Source organism: Pezoporus wallicus, unplaced genomic scaffold (assembly GCF_028554395.1).
Source record: "Pezoporus wallicus isolate ANWC-B61680 ecotype Strahan unplaced genomic scaffold, APGP_CSIRO_Pwel_v1 contig_4722, whole genome shotgun sequence".
In the NCBI taxonomy this organism is placed as follows: domain Eukaryota; kingdom Metazoa; phylum Chordata; class Aves; order Psittaciformes; family Psittacidae; genus Pezoporus; species Pezoporus wallicus.
In genome coordinates, this window is record NW_026641840.1 from 7,520,831 (window position 1) to 7,542,463 (window position 21,633).

The 21,633-nt window shown below is 43.4% G+C and overlaps 1 protein-coding gene across 3 annotated transcripts in view; it reads left to right on the plus strand.

Moving 5' to 3' along the window:
* Positions 1 to 13,380: 13,380 nt before the first annotated feature.
* The window catches only part of ADAMTS20 (ADAM metallopeptidase with thrombospondin type 1 motif 20), a 90,718-nt gene continuing 82,465 nt past the window's right edge, over positions 13,381 to 21,633 (plus strand). For all 3 annotated transcript variants that reach the window (XR_008974432.1, XM_057425584.1, XM_057425585.1), the window contains exons 1-2: positions 13,381 to 13,601; positions 13,907 to 14,253. Coding sequence is in view for 2 of the 3 variants with exons in the window: in XM_057425584.1 (XP_057281567.1) it covers positions 13,511 to 13,601; positions 13,907 to 14,253 (438 nt within the window). In the remaining variant the exon portion in view is untranslated. The remainder of the gene's footprint in view (positions 13,602 to 13,906; positions 14,254 to 21,633) is intronic.

Here is a 21,633-nt window from a genome sequence, read left to right on the forward strand (position 1 = left end):
GGTGAGGCTTACAGTAACACCTATTTATAGCTGCTGCTTGCTCTGGGAAGCACAGAGAGTGAAATGGGATATGTCTGTCCAGTTAAGTGAACAGGAACCCTTAGAGGAGACTAACAGCGAGCACCGCCTGAGCTGTTGAGAGAGGAATGCAATGCCTGAGTCTCTAGCAGGCCACCCAAAATGAGGCAGGGGCTCCTTGCAGCCTTCCCCCACTGCTCACTCTCATAGGAGCCACTCACAGCTTCACATTTAATCAGGTTGGTTTTGGATCGTTTAGTGTACAGCAGGTTTTGCTAGAGAAGTTTGATTTCTGACATCCATTGTTCATCTCCTCTTTTTAAAGTGCTTTTTGGCATACCCTAGCAGAAGCAGACTTTACCTGCAGGTCAGATTTTGATACAGCTAAGCCACTTGCAAAGTTACATCAATTAAGATAATCTCCCTCCCTGCACTAAAAAATGCTGGATAAAAGTAGATATTAATAAAGCAGCTGTTTAATGTCAACATTTGGAAATAATAAGCTGTTTCCTTTGCATTTCTATTACATATGGTGTAGCTCTCTTTAGTGATTGAAAGTCTACAATTATAAAAAACCTTGCATTGATGTAGGAAAAGTTATTTATTCACACTACACAAAGATCATCTCATCAATATTTCTGCTGTAAGATGATAGAAGACTCAGTTGTCATTGCTGTATGAGTCCTGCAGAGTATCTGAGGGAAACATAAGGCATGTTCTTCAATTGTCCTGTGAGTCATGACTGTATACACCACCTAAATCAGACTCAACTAAACAGCATATGCCCTTCTGGCTGGATCCCAAAGCTGCTGCACACTGTCACTGCTTTTAGCTGGCCCTACAGCTTAGTGCCTGCAGTGGTAAGAGGAATGTGCTGTACTCCATTTGTTCTGACTCCTGCTCTCCTTGGTGATTCCAATCTGGAGGTCCCCCAGCATAAGTGTTTGCCCCTTCCATTTCTGGGCTTATATGAAAGGAGAACAGAGAGTCCTTGGGTTTGGCATGACTTGGCATCAGCTGCTCTCAGAACAAACAGTTGCATGTCACTCCTCTATCTTGGTATCTAAGCAGAGAGCTGTCAAAATGCCAGCAGGATTTTTTCAGGGCAAAAATACCTCTGAGTATGTTCTTAGATGAGTGCTCATAGCTGCTTCCCTTTGCACAAAGGATTTCACCATGAGAAGCTTACCTTTCTGCATATTTGCCAGCAGCAAATCAAGTAATTTCCAAACAAGAAAGTCCATGAATCATTTTCCAGTACCTGAAAATCTGGAAAGAAATATTTGCTTCATTGAGCCTGCTCTGCTTTCTAATAAGGGGAAGAAGAATAATCCTGTGGTCCTGTCTGGCCTTCTGCCCTCTTGTCTCTGATGTGGATGGCCAGTGGCTCTGTGCCTGTTCTTCACCTCCTCCCTGGTGTCAATAAACTTACCAGGATTCTGGCAGGTCACTGGTCTAACTGCTGCGAGAAGGTGATCTTCTCTCTAATCTCCTGCCAGGATATTTTGTTGGCAAGAATCCATGTTGGATACACGACATTTGGTCTACTTTTACTTTAAAACCTCTTGTAAAAGGACACCATTTTCTATTCTCTAACTTTAGGACAATTCCATTTGAATTTGAAGCTGTCTGCTGTTACCTCCATCTGTATGACTTATACAGCAAGTATAAGTATATCCACTTATACTTTATTTTATATTTTGATGCATTACACAAATATAAAAACATTATGATACAAAAGTTATACTGTTAGTGGTGAATATAACTTGCAAGTGTATAGCCAGAAGCATTTTCATAAACTGGAAGATTTTATAACAGAAGATGGAAAACTAGAGGGAATAAGTTAAGCAAAGCTGAAACAACAAGCTCCATAAAACTATACTGATAGGACCACCTTCTATATGTGTGATGAACAGTTCTTATTGTTAATTACTAAACCATAAGAGGTCTTCTTAATATATTCACATTTAGTATGTCAAGCAAGGACTGTATCTGTTGCCTGTAGGCTTTTTCTTGCGGTTATAGAGATTGAGTTCTAGCTATTTTATCATTTATTCTGCCCAAGTAAGGCAGATACCTGATTGTTTAATAGTCAGTCACAGCCGGTCTTTGCAGCTAATAGTTTTAATCTCTAAGACATCGTAGTAAAGTTACAGATATCTATACACAGATATTCTATTTAAGTGTCTCTCTGCAAGGTTTTACATGTCTGCCTATAAATGAGAATGAAGAGACATCAGACAAAGCTGGCTGAGTTCACTAGGCACATACAGTACAATTCACACAAATGCTTGGTCCTGGGTGTTCTCTAAATGTGGAAAGAGATAATTATTTTCCAAACAGGAGTAAGATGCAGTAATAATAGTAGCGTTATGCAAGCAACATGGTTTAATTTCTAGTCCCAGATAGATAATATGCTTGCCGTATTTCTGAGTGAGTCTTTTACTACGCCTGAAGTATTATATAATGCATTACTGAGTGCAGACAAGAGCATATTGTTAGGGTATTCACTAACGCAAGCTATGTGTGTCCAAGTAGACTGCTAAAATCCGTAGGAAAAGTTTCCATCTATTAGCAAAAATTATCTTTCAGCAACTAGGGAACATAGTTCTCCCTAGCATGTTTCTGAGGAAATTGAAAGCAAAATGTTTCAAAATCAGAAAGACTGTATCTAATGGCCATATTTATGAGTTAAACCCCCATCTAATACTAAGCATAGTGTACAGCCTTGACTCGGTGATAAGAACAATGTGTATATGGACATTTGTTAAAAAAAAAGGAGTGCATTTACCAGCAAGATCCTTTAGAAACAGAAGTTTAAAGGAACTTCATTACTGAAAACAAAGTTGGTTTTTGTTTGTTCGTTTGGGTTTTTTAGAAAATGTATTACACGTAAGGATCTCTTACAGCTTTATCATCTACTGCATTTTGTAAATCTATTTCTCGGTGGGAATATGTACTGAATATATCTCAGCAAATGAACTGCTAGAAAGGAGAAAAAGTCATAAACTCTATAAATGAAAATGTTGTTCAGAAATGGAGAAGAGCAGAGCACATGGCATTACTTCATCAAAGAAATATGATTGCATGCTTTAAAGTAACATTTTCTTATTACAATGCATGGAGAGCAACACATGTAGGAAGAGCATAACCAGCATGGTCATTCGTGACAATCTGAGAGCAGAGAAATCTGCAGGCACAGACTGCACACACAGATCCACCAAGTCTGATGAGAGAAGGATCACAGGGTAATGGATGTTTGACAGTATCTTTGCACTCATTTTAAAGAACAAATTATAGAGTGAGTGTTAAAAAACTATCCTAAGGAAAGTAAGCAAGCAGCACTGATGTGTATAGTGACATAGAGTTCTGAATTAAGATGGAGCCCTCACTTATTTTTGAGTCACCATAACTAGTTAAATTATTTGTGAAATGACTCACTAAAATGCATATTAAGGAGGAATTGTGTTTTTCCATATTTAGTGTTAATCTTTCTGATGAGGGTGATTATTTTTTTTATGAAAAGCCTGACTGATGACACCACCTGCTAACTTGGGATCACTGTATCAGATTATTTCCTACTACCACCTGCTCTAGGGAATAGAGCTGGAATTCAGCTGATGGTTTCACATACTGGTGACAAGACTGTAACCATTTCTGTAACCTGTATTTTAATCTAGGGGTTTCCCTGGGAATATTCTGCTAATTTTAGCTAGCTCAAAGTGCTGCAATTACGAATTAAAGAATTCAGAAACTGATGACTCAGGATTTAAGAATGATGCTTTCCTTACTCATAATTTAGTTGGGTTCCCTACCAAATCCAAATACTAAATTTACTTTAGATTTCTGTTTTTTTTTTACTCTATTTGTACTTGTTTTATATAGGGTTAACTGGCAAGAAGATGCCATGCAATAAAGGATGGCATAATATCACAATAATAAAATCTCATTATGTATAAATTAGGATGTAGACTGTTTCTTCTGGAAACATAGGCAGGCATTCAGAAATCACTGTAACTACTATTTCTGCCTGAACAGTTTTACAGAAAGGCAAACATCACAGAGCCACGTGTAATTTGTCCCTGTGAGCACTGATTTAATGTGAACAGTCTTAAAGAATGGCTAGTTTCCAGGTAACTCACTAAATGCAATTCTCTGTAGTTTCATGCTTTGTAGCAGTAGTTTTCAGGAGGAAGTCTGCATTTCCCCATAAGAGGACTGCAAGCTATAGAAGTCCCTCTCAGGCCTCTAGGTAATTCTGTGATTAAGGAGCAGTCTTATAATTTTAGTAAGTATTGAATAAAAGTGCTCATTATTGTCTTGAAACGTAATGAAAAAAGCTTATCATTATGCATGTGTGGGAGACTAATATTAAAATTACAGTGGGACTAGGGGTTTCTCATTCTCTGGTAAGAAATGCATTGAGTACAGGATCTTTATATTTATCTGGTTTTAGAAATGAAACTGTTTAGAAGAAGAAGGGAAATGGAAATGTTTACAAGAAGAGGGAATGAAAGCACACATGCCCTCTAAATACTGGTTTTAGCCAAATGCCTCCCTTGCTGGAAGTGGCTTTGTAAGTCTTACATGAAGTGTAATAGCGGCATCTCAGGAAAATATTGTAAATTCTTATCAAATCTGTTTCTGAAGTGTTGATGGAAGTATCCTTGTACTTCTATATCAAACTCCCAGAATTTACAAATTTAGTACACTTGGTGACCTATCCATTCAGCAGTCTCCTCTTCAAATCTGTTCAGGATCATAAATATTCAAGGCACATATTTTGGGACCTGCACGGTGCTATATAAAGTTGTTACCTTTTTGTTCAGTGCCTGAACCAATTTCTTATTTTAGTTCCTGTGTTCAGACTGAATCTAAATTTTTTTTTTCCCCCAAAGTTCTTGACCACTGAATGTAAAAGAGAGAACTGGGAAAGCTTCCACCTTCAAGCTATTTCTTTCAAACTGCCAAAAATAAAGCATATGAAATTACTCCAGTGATAAGGAAAGAAATTCTGACCATTAAACCCAATTCAGAGACCTCAACAAGAACAATGTAGCATCTTGTGGCTTATTTTCTGCTGCCGCCTTACTGAGATGAAACCATGCAACAGAAAGCTGATCTATCTGCTATACTGTAACAGATTTTCCACCAGAGATATGGAAAGTATGTAATATACAATGGAACACCATCAAGAAAGCACGCCCAGCTTACTCTACTGAACAGTTCATGGAAATACAAGATTAAATCTGCTTTGGAAGAAATAGGATTAAACATGTTTTTTTCCCCCAGATGAATTTGGTAACTGCTGGCTGGGATAAAACAGCTCTCCTCCTTCACTAGTTTTGCAAATCTAAAACTAAATTCGGCCCAAATCAACCATTAAATTTGGATTTATTTATAAAAATAACAATTTATCTGTATTCCCTGGAGATGTAATCAATTAGTCTAGTTAGGGCATCACTGCTTTCTGCAAGGTCAGCATTTACAATCTGGCTATCAGGAGATAATTCAGATTTAGTAAAGACGGACATACAACATCTCAAGGCCCTACAGAATAATGGTTTCCAAAACAGACTGAAAATATAACTGAAATGGGTTTTCCACCCATAACTTTGAATGTTGATCTTATTTGTGCCTGGTGCAATAAACACGGTTCCTTACATACATCTTTTCTTTGCCATGGAAGCCCTCACCTTTGTCTTGGTGGTCAGTTTGGTATTTTTCTGGTGAATCTCCCAGCTGGGAAAAGCAGTGTATGAAGGAAGATTAAAAAAATTGTGTATTTAAAAAAAAAAAAACCAGAATTAAGGGGGTAGCTTCTGGCATGTGAATTCAGTCATTATCAGCTGGCAGAGAGCTGGCAACTCTTTCCCTAGAAGTTTTCTTGCAAGACATGAAGCATACACTCTCTCCAGGAATAGGCTGTTAATGCTATACACAATGTCACTCTCCTTTTGCCTTCAGCAACTGCATAGTCAGAGTTAGGAATTCTAATATATGAATGGTGTTCTAATAAGGAATATCTTGTGCAGTGAGATACTACAAAGATCCAAGAATGTGTGATGTTCCCACATTTGCATAATATGACCATAATGTGAGAACAGTGATAATAGTGCAAAACCAGCTCACATTTCCCCTGAAACACTACACTGTGATATGAGGATGCCTCGTGATGCTCTGAGTTGTGCTCTAAGTCATCTGTTTTACCATGCTATAGAGCCACACTTAGCACAGTGAATGAAGTTGAGATGCCTCTGTATCCTTGCAGTCTTTGTGCAGCTCGCGCATGTAAACATAAATTTTAATACAGATTTCTGGTTTTGAGGAGTTTAGCTCCTGCTAGAGCGAGCATTCCTAAATGGCACAGGGTACCACTGGGTAAGCAACAGATTTGATTTATCGCAATTAGGAACAATTCACTTGCTGTTAACAATTTGATGCTCACATTTTATGACTTTGGTTTTTGTCTTGGAATGCCAAATTTATATTCTCTTGTGGGCTAATTTTAGGGGACTACCCAGAGTGGGACTCTGGAAAAGGCTGGTAGCTAGGAGAGTGCTATGTGAGCCAAATTATCCCTGGCATAACTGACAGGGTTGATACGAGAGATGAATTGGGCCCTATGTCTCTTTACTGTAGGGAATACTTTCTCTTGAGCCAAAGTAACAGCTGCAGTGTGCTTTGTGACTTAAAAAAAAAGAAAAGCTTGCTTTTTTGGCATAGTGCACATGCCTTTGTCTACACAGTACAGTAATTCTTATTTTTCTGAATGATTCGTATGGGTTCGCTTGTACATCTCAGGTCAGAGGGTTTTTTCCTTATGCACTCTTCTCTAAGTGTATGTGGTGACCTACACTTGCCTCCCCTTGAAGGCTGAAATTCGCCTGGCTGATACAACAGGTGCACTGTGCTGATGGAGCCCAAAGACAGGGTGAAGTTCAGAGCAGGATTCCTGCCCCAGGGTTAGTAGAAAGCACAGAGCACTCTGCCAGCTTCTGTTCTAGGACACTGAGCCCTGTTATGTATGTCCATGGTGCTTGTACAATGCCGGGTGTAATACCTTGTAGCTGGCACATGCCCCCTCACTTTTCTTCCCAGGGGATTTGTAATGATATTAAAGTGCCTGTCTTCTCTTACACCACACAGAAATCATTATAATCAACCATAAGCTTCTTAAATTAGTAGCTATGACTGCCTGGCATACATTTACTTGTTTGCAAGTAATACTTTTTGCCAGTAAGTTAGTCTTTATATACAATACTGCAAAATTATTCATATCTAAGATAATGCACGATCTCAATAAGAACTAAAGGAAGCAAGTTCCAATTACATGGCATGGTATGCAGTACCTTCCAGCCTCTATGTAAGCCTGTATTTCATCAGATAAAACTTGGCACAAGACTTCCTGTTAAATAATATAAAAGTAATGAACGTTCAGTTACCTTTGATTAATGAAGAGTAAATGCTCAGACATTAAGCCTAGAATAAGACAGCATTGTCCAAAAACTATTACAGTGTGAATACAAGCAGTAGCATAAACGTATGCATACTGTAGGGAAAAAAAACCAAACAGCACTTGCTTTTTTTCAGCAGAGCTTTTGAATCAGCCTAAGAATTAAAAAGATTATTACATCAAGCTGTTGAATCAGTTTATAATACAATTCAAAACACCTACAGATTTCTACTGTTTTCTACACAATTTCATTGATTTCACTCCCTTTAATTTCTGTGGGTGTGTGGGTTGACCTACAGGATCACCTTGAATTGCTCCCTTGTGTCCTGGTCCCCTCAGTATCCACACTGCACACACTGATGAGCTCCTGGGCTCCCCCTGGAGTGACCAGAACGTTTGAAGGGTCAGTCCACCCCAGCTCCACCCAGTGGGGCTGGATGGGGCCATGCCAGGTTTAACTTCCTGGCTCACCTGCGAGCATCTCCCGCAGCATTCCTGCTGTCCTCACACCTTCACCTTTATACACTACTGCAATGCTTATAGACCTTCCCATGCTGCTCTCAACACTAGAGAAGACCTTAGAACTGCACTGTGTGCATTGTTTCTTTTTACTTCATACTTGACCAATGATAATTTTATTTTAAATGCCTTTTATTTGGACCCTATGATCATTTAGCTTCTATTTTACTCATGTCAGCGACAATACACTTATAATTCAGTGTAATATACATGTTGTCCTTGTGTACTGTGGGGGTTTTATGGGTAGATCTCCTCCCCGGTAGCTCCTGGGGCTTCAGCTGGGCTGCTGGGTGCACAGGCATCTGGGAGGGGAGCAGAGGACCAGGCAGGATGGTGCTGGATAAGGTGAAAGAGGAGAGAGCTAGGTGGGAGGATGGGGCAAACAGCATTGATCCTGCGTCGGCTTTAACTTATTTGGACTATGCCTGGAGTCCTTGCTGAAAGGCAGTCTCTGTGATAGTGTTTTGATGGATGATGCTGCTGACCCCAAGTTTCATGAGAAAAGCAAAGCTGCCTGCAGTGGCAGTGCCTGGGCAGGCAGGGACAGCCCAGCTGCCACTGCCCAGGGAGTACTGATTCACCCGCACGCAGCGGTCCAGCCAGCCACTTCCCTCCAACAGCCCAGCTTCAGCAGCTGACTGCAGCTGGAGTTGTGCAGGAGGCATGGCAGGGCACAGATGGAACAGGCCATGGGATAGGCTTTGAGCCAGGCCCATTGCAAGTCTCAGCGTCTGGGCAAGGCCAGCCTGCTCCACACAACAGGAGAATTGATCAGTGGGGACCCAAGCTGCTCTTGATCTTGTGCCAGGGATCAGGTGGCTCCACGGTGTGTGTATATACGGTATAAAGATAACCTCTGGGACTTCTCAGGATAAGCATCAGATAAGGTGATGAATAAGTGCCTGCGAACCAGGCAGATTTGTGAGGTGGGTTGTGTCCTGACAAGAACAGTAAATAAAGAGCCTGAAGGATTGATTTAAATTGTATTCCACAAGACAGTAAAATGCCAAGATAAAAGGCAGTAAAATATATACTTCCTACAGTCTTCCAAATAAAATTAGTTAATATCGTAGTTTTTATAACAATTTCACTTACTTAAATGTTGCCTTTGCCTTTTCTGAGCAACTGACTCATACTATTATTGTTTCCAACTTTGTGTTTTTCAGTCAAAACCACTTTATAAAAGACCACTTTAAAAAAATGGAGACAAAACCAAGCTAAAGGATTTAATAGCTAATGTGTGGTAGGTCATACTGAACCTAAGGAAGAAATTCATTAACTACTCAATGTGCATTTTTACACACCCTACTCTTTTATCTGGTAAGCCTTATCTATTGCAGCATGTTAAGTGTACAATGCAAATATTTGAATAATCATGACATAATTGCAATTTCGTTTGTCCATGCAATCCTAGTGAAACCCTGAGGAAGGCTTCGGTGAGCACTGGTTTCAGGGAGCACAGAATACCCTTGTATTTCATTCACTTGCAAAGTAATTGGCACAACATTCTTCATTCCAAACATATCTGCTGAAAGAGATAAGTGAAAAGAATAAACAGTGTAAATAGATGGATTTACTTCACTAATGTGGGAGGCATTTTGAAGGCAAACTGTTCAATAGCAAGCTTTAATGTCAATGCAGATTTAATGAAGTCAGAATGCATTACATCACTGAGGACTGCATTTGCAGATGTAAACCAGCACAGTTCCGCTGCCTTAGCTGGAGCTTTACCACTCTATAACTTCTAGCCTTGAAAAATCTTATCAAATATTCTCAGTTGTTTTCCTTTCTTCTTCTTCTGTTTCTTTGTAGCCTATTTTCTTCTGATTTTGCCCACTCTCTGCTCTTTCAGTAGGTCTAATTATTTTCTTCTTCCTCATCACCTCGGTCTCTTTAACTTTCTCTAGGAACCTTTTTTTCTTTGTTTCATAGAATCATAGAATAACCTGGGCTGGAAGAAACCTCTGGAGGTCATCTAGGCCACCCTCCTGTTCAAAGCAGGGCTAATTTCAAAGGCAGTTCAGGTTGTTCAGGGCTTTCTTGTCCAGTTGAGTTTTGAGTATCTACAAGGTTGGAGACTGCACAGTCTCTCTGTGTCCCTGTTCCAGTGCTCAGCCCCCCATTAGAAATTTTATTTTTAGCATTTCATTATGTCTGTTTGCAGTTCTGCTCTTTTAAACAGCTTCCATAACTCCCCACCTCAGTTTCAACCTTGTGCCCAGCTCCTCCCTTCTATCTCCTAAAGTTGTAGCAAACGTACTGTTTCCATCCTTTCTGAATTTTCTGGTGTACTTACATTTCTTCATAACAGAAATACACCCCTTCCTTTGATATACAGGGTTATATTTACTCCTCACAAGATTCAAACTGATGCCATATGGGTAAAGGTCAGGTTGAATGACCGTAGGTTATTGCCCAAAGCCATTCAGGTAATGTGAATACTGAATAGAACTGCCTAAACCCCCTTGTTACTCTCCTTTGCTCCTGCACAGCTAACCCATCTTGCATTTGAAAATCGGACTTGTCCCTAATACCTGTAGAGCTTTAGCAGTTTCTGAAAGCATAGTGGCTGCTAAGTATGAAAAGGTGTTTGATTTGAATGCCTGACATTGCTTGAATCATGAGCTTCACGTTTGTAAGTTTACTTTTTGTTTAGGATGAAGCTTTGAAAAAACAATTGAAGATATTGTCTCAGTTGGCACTGGATTTTGAGCAGCAGCCCCATGACACTGCCAGGAGCTACTGGAGTAACACTGGCAATCTACATAAATGTTGTCAATTTTAAATTGCTCTAAACAGTCAATCTTTAGACCGTTAGTGTTTACTATGGAAGAGCCGGTGTTCCATTCTAATGGAGAATACAGGGAAAGTTAAGTCCATTAAAAGCAGATTTAAGAAAAGTAATCTTACTGTTCTGAAAATATTCAAATTTTGAAGTAAATGTTGCCTTTTCTAAAATATTGGAAATACATACATAAATGTATGCACAAATTGTTAAAAAATTGTGTCATCTGCTGATACTTGCTTTGAAGTGGGCTACCATGAAGCTTTGTGCTTCAAGTGAGAACATTGAACTCTGACTTTCCCAATGCTTAATACTTCTGCTGACTTATTTGAAAAATAATTTTGCAAATCATAAGTGAAACATCACATCTTAATCAGTTGATATTTGCTTATGCTTAATGAACTAGTGCCCATTTACATAATCACTGACAAGCCATTTCAGTTGACTAAGGAAGGAGGTAACTTGCTGCACTCTGTACTGTTTCAACAAGCGAGATTTAAAAAGGGGCTAATTCTTATTTGCTGGAGAAATCTCAGGCATGTGCAACAATTGCTCCTTTAATTTCTTCCCATTATTCATGCATTTTACTACAGTCAGTAAAATAAAAGCATTCATCATTAAACTTTGCTCTACCTCTATGCGAGTACCCCATGGGTTAGTTTTCCGCAACTGGAATACTGATATCTTGGGATACTGTATCTTCATGCTTCTGTGATGGTGAGGATGAAGCTCTCTCCACCCACCTCCTGTCTTTCTCACCACCCAATGCTGAGAACTGGAGTTTTGTTTACATGTCACGGTCAGTATTCTCCAGTGTAGGCAGTTAAAAAGAAATAGTTTGGAATTCCTGCTTCTTGTTGGATTACTTTGATATTCATGGTATTCGGAAACATAGGCTTTTCGTTTGTTCTCACTTTGCAGAAGCCTTCAGATCTCAAATATTTGTTTCATGTCATGTAACAGTGCTTATCTGTGACCCACATAGAGAAACAGTTTAATATGCATCTGACAGCTGCCATCTTCAGAGTATTCAAGAAGACAACTCAGTATTCCCTAGAAGACTTCATATTCTCAAGATTTTGGTGGATACGACTATGCTTTGGAACAATCCAGACATCTCTTCTACAATGCTGAACACTGACAGAGAATATCAGACTTTGCTCTAGCAGTGAAGGTTCTTGTCACCTTCATTCAAAGCCTGAACAGCTCATTCCCACATTTCAGAAGAAAACATGTTTTCTCCCACTCGTTTCTATCTCACGAGATTCCTAAAATAACAGGCAAGTCAGATGATGAAACAGCCTTAAGACAAAGGCACTTCAAGCTCAAAGGCCATCCTTGAGGTCATTTTGCCTTTGACAGTGTCCACTAACTCCTCTAGTACCACAATAAGATCAGAGGAAGAGGAGGGATGAGCTCAGGTCTACTTGTGCACGCTGTTCCCTCCAGCCATACAGTAAAGAGGTTATCACTTCTTAAGTTCATCGAATCATAAAATCACAGAACGATTTGGGTTGGAAGGGACCTTAAAGCTCATTCAGTTCCAAGCCCCTTGCCATGGTCAGGGACACCTTCCACTAGACCAGGTTGCTCAAAGCCCTGTCCAACCTGGCCTTGGACACTTAAAACATCTTAAGGTCCCTTCCAACCCAAACCGTTCTATGATTGTGTGGTGATTCAATGTAGGTTTATTTAAGCTATAAGAACTAGATTTGAGGACCAAATAACTGAAAATTAAAATGCATTAAAACAAGTTCCAGGACTCCTTACTTTTCCTAAAAAGCAATCACTGTACTTGCTCAGCACCTGTCAGAGCACGGCCTCCTAACAACCCGTGTTAGGTAAGGCTGATAATCCACAGGCTTTATGTAAGGGATGCAGGGCTCCCCAAGTGCTGGTACAAGCAGTTCTATGGAGACTTTGCCCGCACAGAATAACCTAGCGGGGGACCCCGTGTTCAAACAAAACAAGCCCAGTCTGTCGACACCATAGTGTCAGACCCGGCCTTGAGATCTCCTTCCCGCGAAGCTGTGTGTGGAAGCGCCTTCACCCTGGAGCCGACCTGCAGGGGACAGTGACCGGCGGGTGCCCGTGAGCGAGGGGACACCCCCGGACCTCGCAGCTCTGCCTTTGCGCTCCTCAGGGCGAATTCGGCATTGCCAGGCTTCCCCAAAGTCCATTTTTTCTCTTAAATGACACCTCCCTCGAGCTCTACCGCCAGACAAGGGGTGACAGCCAGCGCGAGGAGGCGCCGAATCCCACCAGCCTCCTCCTGCCGGCTCCGCCGCTGCTGTGGGCCCGGCCAGGGCGGGCGGTGAGAAGGGGAGAGGCGGCGCACCGGGACTGCCCTCCGCCATTGGCCAGGTCCTGCCCCGGGGAGGGCCGGGCGCCGGAGCCCGCTCTGAAGTGCTGGTGCTGGTGCGGGGATGGTCCCCTCCTGAGGGTAGCTGGGCACCTTCTCCCCTCCCGCCCGCGGCGGGGCAGGGGCAAGGGAGGCGGAGGGAAGGGCGGGAAGGGCCGCCCACCTCGGCGGCAGAGAGCGAGCTGGGGGCGCGGGGCTGGGAGCAGGGGGAGCGAGGGGCGGCTTCCCGTGTGAGGGAAGCGCGGAGGGAGCGGGACAGTGAGGTGGGGAGCATGGAGGAACCGCGCGATGCGGCGTCTGCCCGGGCGGCCGACGGCTGCTGAGGCAGCGGCCCGGGGGCGCTGCGGGCACGCCCGCCGCGGAGCGAGCCATGCGTGTGGCGAGGTGGCTGGCGGGTCTGGTGTGCCTCCTCTCCCCGCTCGTCGCTGAGGCTCGGGGAGTCCGCTTCCACCCGGGACAAGGTAAACAAGCGGCAACAAAGGCGGCGACTGCCCCGGGGGTCTTGGCCCTGCGGCAGGCGCTGTGCCCTGCGGGGCAGCAGCCGCGGGCGGGCAGGAGGGAGCGTTTCCTCGCGGGGCGGGAAGCGGGGCGGCCGATGGGGGTGGCAGGGCCGGGGCGGCTGAAGCGGGCTGTCGCTGGGTGTGCTGGAGGCAGCCCTCACTGCCCTCTCCTGTCACTGCACCCCTGGCTAGTGCAGCGCCGGGAGCCGTGCGGAGGTTCCTGGTGTGCTGATCCACAAGGCTGAGTCTCTTGCTCTCTGTTGCAGAGACCTTAGTGAAGCAGCTCTCCTCCTATGAAATCATCACACCTGTCCGAGTGAATGAGTTTGGAGAAGTCTTCCCTCACACGCATCACTTCAGCAGGAGAAAAAGGAGCTTGGAGGCACCCCTGGAGCCCGTTGCTTTCCGAACTCATTACCAGCTCAGTGCATACGGGCAGGTCTTCCAGCTCAACCTGAGTGCTGATGCGGGCTTTGTTGCTGCTCAGTACACTGTGGTGCACGTAGGGGCCCCGCAGAAGCAGTCCTCCCCTGATTTGCGCCACTGTTTCTACCGTGGTCATGTCAATGCGCAGGAGACGCACATGGCTGTCTTCAGCATCTGTGGTGGCTTGGTAAGCATGTTGGTTACTGCCTCGTGTCTCCATTCATATTCTCTTCCCTGAAAGAAATGTAATGGGATGACTTTGCCACAGAGCTAAGCTGGAAATTCTCGGGCATCACTCCAAGTAGTTGGTCATAAAATATCTTGGCATCAGCAGCTTGCTGTCATGATGATACTTTTTGGTGGGATATACAAATGCTGCTTTCAAAGGATCTATTGCTGGCCTGTAATAGAATTGGTTGATGTAACTCCTGACACCAAGAGCTTTATAGCAGAGGAAAAAGCATGCTTCAGAAACACAGTAAGCTATTGTTTAGATAAAATGATGCCGTTAGTCAGCATCAGTTATGTGTTTGTGGCTTTATAGATACTTTGTGGTTATGAGTGATGAATAATGGGGCTTGAGATGGAGAGAGAAGAGCTAGTGTTGATATTTTTCTTCCTCTGCTTTCAGCAGTGCTGTAGAGGTGTGTTGTGTAGTAGTGTGTATTAGTGTGTAGTGGTGCTCTCTAATCACGTTTCTGTTAAAAGTGAATGGGAAGCTTCCTGCCAACTTAAGTGGAGTGTATCTATAAAATGTTTCTGAAGAACTGAATTTATCAAACAAATCAAAACTGCATCAATATACATTCTTTACTTATCCCTTGATAGCATTCTTATGTAGCATTCTTCCAAAGTTATAATGGAGAAATAGTAGCACACAACTGTTAGTAGCACAGAACAGTTGTAGTGTATTGCTAAATCTTACAGTTTTGTGTGTAGGACCAAGAAGACTAATACCTACTGCTTTACCACATCACTGTTGACATGCTGAGAATGAGCATGTGTGACATGCATACTGTAAAAATATGGTGTTTTAAATATTACTGTGAATTTACATTGAGGTTGTTCCAAGTTTCTTGCAGTCACACAGAAAAGTAAAGGTGTAAGACTTTATTTTTGGGAAGTGGAAAGAATGCAACTTTCCATTCTAGTCTCTTTCTAGTGGCATATAGAAAATAGAATGGAGTTGGCTGGATGTGTGCAGGAGGGTGTAATGTGTATTAAAAGAAAGTGATGCACATGGTGAAAAGAGGACTTTCACTGCCACTTCCAGCTGGACTTGATGTCCTTAGTTGTTGTGTGGCTGACAGAGAGCCTAGTCTGAGCCACCAGCCAAGACCTTGCTGTCCCAGTGCGCTCGGGACCTTCACTGCTCATTTGACTTTCTGCCCAGGCAGATGCAACCTTGTGGAGGGCATGTAGCATACCCAGTGTTGTGGCTGCTTACCCCTCATTAATGAGGCTGGTGAGGTTTTTGGAAGAGGAAGCAGAGCCTTGCATGGGTACTGGTGCATTTTTTTTGTGGGACATGCTTATGGTTCCCCAGGGAGGGATTGTGGGGGGATGATGTGGCAGTCATAGCCAGCTGGTTGCCTGTATCTGCACAGCATATCCTCCAGCCTGGCTCAGAGCCTTCAGCATAGTGTTCTTTGTCATCCTATGGATTCAAAGTAAATGTTATACTCCTCATGTGACTGCCAGGGAGACAGCGGTTTTTTTGAGTTGAGAGAAGAATGGATGTGAAAGGAAGGAGATGGAGGACTAGTGGGATTTTCCTGAGAGATCTTGTCCTCCCTGAATGCATTCCCCTCTTCAGGCAGGACTACCCACAAAACTTAGATACTTTTTCTCAAGGTTTTAAGGATTCTGTAGTTTTGTGCATACAACAAATGTACCTGCAAAAATAAGCTATTGAGTTATTGCTCTTTTATTGAACAGCACCATGCCTCATGAATACAAAGAATTAAGTGTAACTGTTGCTGAGGTAGGATACTATTTACTATGTGAGACAGCAGAAACCATGCGAGTGGCGTGGTAGCCCTGTATTTTTATTTATTTTTTTTTTTAAGTAAAATCTCTTCACTTTGTAGGATCCATTTTCCTCAGTGCTGGACTTGAGCTTGACATACAGAAATTAAAATACAAGAGATTGCTTTCAACTGTTAGGTATCTAATTTTCCCTTCCAGCTTTGCATATATAGAGCAGTTGCAGTAGACCAATGCTGTAAAAGCTAGGGAGGACAAAAAAGGACTTGGACTTAGATAAAAAGGTACAGGGAGTTTGACAGTGGAATTTAACAGGTTACTTCAAAGATGTGCCTGTGTGATCTGAAGTTAAGCCAGGTACTTATGTTCATTTTATCCTGTACGCATCTATCCCCAAGCTCTCCACTGCCTTCCTTCAAAGCCTGTTTCCCAAGTTCCTTTTCTTTTTTTGCATTCTCAGTTTTGAGTGTGTTCTCCCCCTCAAGCTCTGCTTTCCCTTTTCGCTCTCAGTTAAGCCTTTTTCTGACTGTGCCAAGAGCATGTATAACCCAGAGTACCCGCAGAGCATTGCTTAATGGCTCCTGACACCCTGTATGCAGTTGTGTTGTGTTACATTTCAGAGCATGCCCTAGGTTCAGGGGTGCAAATGGCAAAGGGAGGTTAGAAGGTCAGCAAGGAGTCTGTAGTAATTGCAAGGAGGGAGTGTGTAATTAGGGAAGTTTGGGGTGCTGTCAAAGACAGAAGGTCATTTGGTGTGATGGCCTGGGTGCCTAGCTGAGCATCTGATCACATAGAAGCATCTTTAGAGTAACTTCTGAAAATTCATACTTTTATTTCACTTTTTATTTTCCTAAGTTCTGTATCAATGCTTTTACTGCATTAGTCACTTATAGCTTCTTACAAACATGCGAAACGAAATCTGCTGAGGATGTCCTTGGGTGCATGTAGACTAAAGAGACCTCTCAAATGTCATCCAGTCAGCAAAATTAAAGAGGTAAAAACTAAATTAAAAAATCATTTAACTTTTGAGAACATATGGCTTACAAGTTCATTGACAAATACAAGCAAATACCAGTAAATAAAGTATCTTAAAGTGAGGGAGCTATCACCATTTATAACTAGAATGAGCCTTCGGTTCTTACCAGACCCCTGCCTGAAGAAAGAACCTTTATTTAAATTAATGTATGTTTTTCTAGTCCTGAGTGAATGCTATAAAAACAGTTTATTTAGTCCTTTGAGAAGCCTGATATTCTTTCTTGGAGGTCAGGAATGTGACTGATGCTGAGGATAGTTAAAGTCAGTTTTTGTGAGCTGACTCAAAATTTTGTGAGCCTAATGCCAAAGGTGTTTTATGTGACTACTGTGAGAGAGGGGAAGCTAAGAAAGGAGGAAATGCACATCTTTTGGGTGTACAGTCTTTGCTGTGTAGAGCAATTTCACATGTTCACTGACTGGCAAAAGTTAGGAGCGGGAAGATACACAAATCTCTTCTTGCATGGTTTTGATAGCTATCAGCTTTCTGCAGTCCAGGAGGGCAAGACTGCTTTGTTCTCAGGTAGCTTCTGGAGCATAACAAGGTCTGCATGACAAATTCCTTCCTTGGGAGCTCAAGAAAACCCATTGGTAATGTTCCTTTACTGCACTTCAAGCTTACTTTTGTCAGGAAAATGGCAGAAATATGAACCTGGCTGTGGATCTTCAGAATTTCCTCAGTACAAGAGGTTGTGTTTATTTTCTTATGAATATGGGTCAGTGGATCACCTTTGTGAGAGATTTTGAAAACAGTTCTGCCTGCTACTATGTGTGAATGCAGTGGTTCCTTTTAAGGAAAAGTAGGTAGTCCTAGCATTTATTTTAATGAAATGTAGTTTTTAACTGTTTGGTTAAAAAAGCCCCAAACAACTTGCTAGAAGCTAGTGCTAGCATAGCGAGCATCTGGTTTCTTGTGGAGATCTAGTACATGTAAAAGACTCCAGATATTTACTGCTCAGTTCTGTGCTGCTTGGCACTAATAACTTCAATGAATTCTTTGGAAAACCACTGTAGTTTAAAGCTTTAACACTTGTAACTGGAAGATATGCTTACTTTGACATAATGTTTTAACTCATGGGCTGCCATTTCAAATAAGTTACCTTCTAAGTCTGAAAAGCTAATTATTCTTCAGCATTTGGGTTATGTTTGTAAACTTATGAATCGCCATAAGCCACACATGTTTTTATACATTTTAATCTTAATCCAGAGTCCATCATAAGCTAATAAGGAAAAGATAATTTTAAAATGTCAACTAAAGACAATCAATTCTTGTTTGGGCAGAGTAAGTCCTATTGCTGCTGGCTGGCTGATGTGATGACTTCCACTTATGTCGTGGTTTAAACCCAGTCAGGTAATTCGTTCGCTCACTTCCCCCCCCTTTCTTGCCCTCCCCCTGCTCTCGGAGGGACGGAGAGGAGAATCAAAAGAATGCAACTCCCACGGGTTGAGATAAGAACAGTTTAGTAACTAAGGTATAACACAAATCACTACTGCTACCACCAATGATAATAATGATAAAGGAAATAACAAGGGAACAGAATACAACACCTCACCACCCGCTGACCGATAACTCGCCCCCCAAGCCCGACCAAGCTCCGACCGATACCTCCTCCAACCCTGCAGTCTCCCAGCCCTTCCGGCTCACTCCCAGTTACATCCTGGGCATGACGTGCTGTGGTATGGAATACCTCTTTGGTCAGTTTGGGTCAGGTGTCCTGCCTCTGCTTCCTCCCAGCTTCCCCTCCTCCCTGGCAGAGCATGAGGCTCACAAAGTCCTTGGCCAAACCAAAACATCTCTATCAGCTCTGTTCCCGAGCCGAAAGTCAAAACACTGCACTGCACCAGCTACCAAGGAGGAGAAACATGACTGCTACTGCTGAACCCAGGACATTATCCACCCCTTATTCCATACCATTCACGTCATGCTCAGATCCCACATTTTCAATATACCATCACTCTTATCTTGGTGCATGGACCAGTCCCTATAAAGCTGCTGCGTCCATCTGGGCCATGTCAGGCTCCATCTCTTGTAACAGTCTTCCAGAGCAGGAGAGACTGTGTGCAGTGTTCACACTCGTGAATAACCTGGGCAATAGTGTCCATTGTTAAGTCCACCCCTCGATCATGAGTCCATCTCTGTGTTGCGTCTCTGCTCTGATGGCCTGAAGTGCCATGGGCCCACCAGGCTTAAAATAATTCACCGTCCCCTTAAGCAGTTTCTGCAGCTTGTTGCTGGGGACTCCATACAGCTGCCTTCCATCTCCGATGCTTCCAAAGCACTGGAGGGGCCCAGTGGACTAGATACTTGCCCATACTGTCCCACACACCCTGCCACTCATGACTGTTCAGCCTTGGGGAAAACCTCTTGGTCCCCCTATATTGTCGTCTAACCCCAGACAAGACCCAAACCTGACTCTGCTTAACTTTTGAGATCAGACAAAATGGTTGTGGGTAGAACACAGCCTGTGTGTGTGCCAACATGCTGATCCCCATCACAATCAGCAGGCAGGTCCCAAGGGTACCCAAAGGCCATTCAAAACCTCCAGAACTCTCAAACGATTCTGCTGTACTTGTCACTGAGGCTGGTGTAGCTGCTGTGCTTGCCGGCTCTGCCACCGCCAGCTTCTCTTTTCCTGAGTCCAGCTCTTCCTCCTCTGCCTTGCTGGGAAATGCTGCGTGGTCTCCGGCATCATCCTGGGGCTCGGCGGGCGGCTTCCGGGGGATGCTCTCTGCCGTCTCAGGGCGGGGCTCGGCCGCGGGGCTCGGCTCGGCCGCCGGACACGGCTCCTCCGCGGGGCTCGGCTCTTCCGCGGGGCTCGGCTCCTCCGCCGCCTTATCCCGCTGCTCGGCAGCCGCTTCCTTCTGCTCCTCGACCGCCCCGGCCTCCTCCACCCGCAGCCGTCCCTTCGCGGCCTCCGGCCCCGCTCCCGCCGCCGCTTGGTCCCCGGGGCCGCTCTCCCGGGCCGCTTCAGCAGCCGCCGGCTCCCGGGACCGCTCCCCCTCAGTTCCCTGCAGCCTCACGAAGATGGAGAGTAGGGTGAGGGCCAGGACGGTGAAGAGCAGCCGGACGGCCAGGTACAAGTCCACGGCCACGTCCGTCCCGCCCTGCTGCTGGAGCCCACCCGTATTACAAGCCATTGCCATAAAGCACAGTGAGACAAGAACCTTAGCCCAGGCCCCACACTTGATAAACACTATCACAGCAAATACCGGCTCTACGTAAGTTACAACGGTCTGAAGCTGTGAGATCAACAAGAACAACTCTGATACCCAATAAATCAGCATTGTGATGAGTGACTATTAATCCAGTCAAATCTGTCGTTATCTCAACCCTTCGTGCCCCACGTTGGGCGCCAAAAAGAACTGTCGTGGTTTAAACCCAGTCAGGTAATTCGTTCGCTCACTTCCCCCCCCTTTCTTGCCCTCCCCCTGCTCTCGGAGGGACGGAGAGGAGAATCAAAAGAATGCAACTCCCACGGGTTGAGATAAGAACAGTTTAGTAACTAAGGTATAACACAAATCACTACTGCTACCACCAATGATAATAATGATAAAGGAAATAACAAGGGAACAGAATACAACACCTCACCACCCGCTGACCGATAATTCGCCCCCCAAGCCCGACCAAGCTCCGACCGATACCTCCTCCAACCCTGCAGTCTCCCAGCCCTTCCGGCTCACTCCCAGTTACATCCTGGGCATGACGTGCTGTGGTATGGAATACCTCTTTGGTCAGTTTGGGTCAGGTGTCCTGTCTCTGCTTCCTCCCAGCTTCCCCTCCTCCCTGGCAGAGCATGAGGCTCACAAAGTCCTTGGCCAAACCAAAACATCTCTATCAGCTCTGTTCCCGAGCCGAAAGTCAAAACACTGCACTGCACCAGCTACCAAGGAGGAGAAACATGACTGCTACTGCTGAACCCAGGACAACTTAATAGTTCTGGTTTCATTTGTCATATAGGTGAGACTCCAGCCCTGAATCTCTGCAATAGAGCAGTCAAATTCAGTGCTGTGTTATTTTTGTTTTTACTTTGCAAAGAAAAGATAAAATGTTCTTTCTTTTTTGCTGTTGTTTTTGTAGCTTAACAGAACAAAAAAGGATCAGGAAGTTGGCTGAACTCTACCTTCTCTGCATGGAAAAGGTCTAGATAAAGATACTTGTGCTTGATTGCCTCATTTGATTCTTTTTCCTTTATTTTTTTTTCTGCTTTCTTTCCTGGTTATTTTTTTTATTTGCTCTTGACTTAACTTCATTTATGATTTTTATCCCATTTACTTTGGTTTGTTTTGCTGTTGACTTTTTCTTAATATGTATTCTCACAAGCAGGACCAAGTTTTAAATATTTTCACTTCTGTAACACTTGATCAGGCATCTTCTCAGTAAGAGGTGTCTGAAGTCTTCCTAGCCTAGCTCTGCTGGTCACAGAATGAATGTCACATATCTTTAATATTGCTAAGTGGCCTCTCTTTAGCTTTGTTTTCTCACATAGAGGCACTAGATGTCTTTTTCGTATGCATCTGAGAGTAGACCATAACACTTGAATTTATTGGA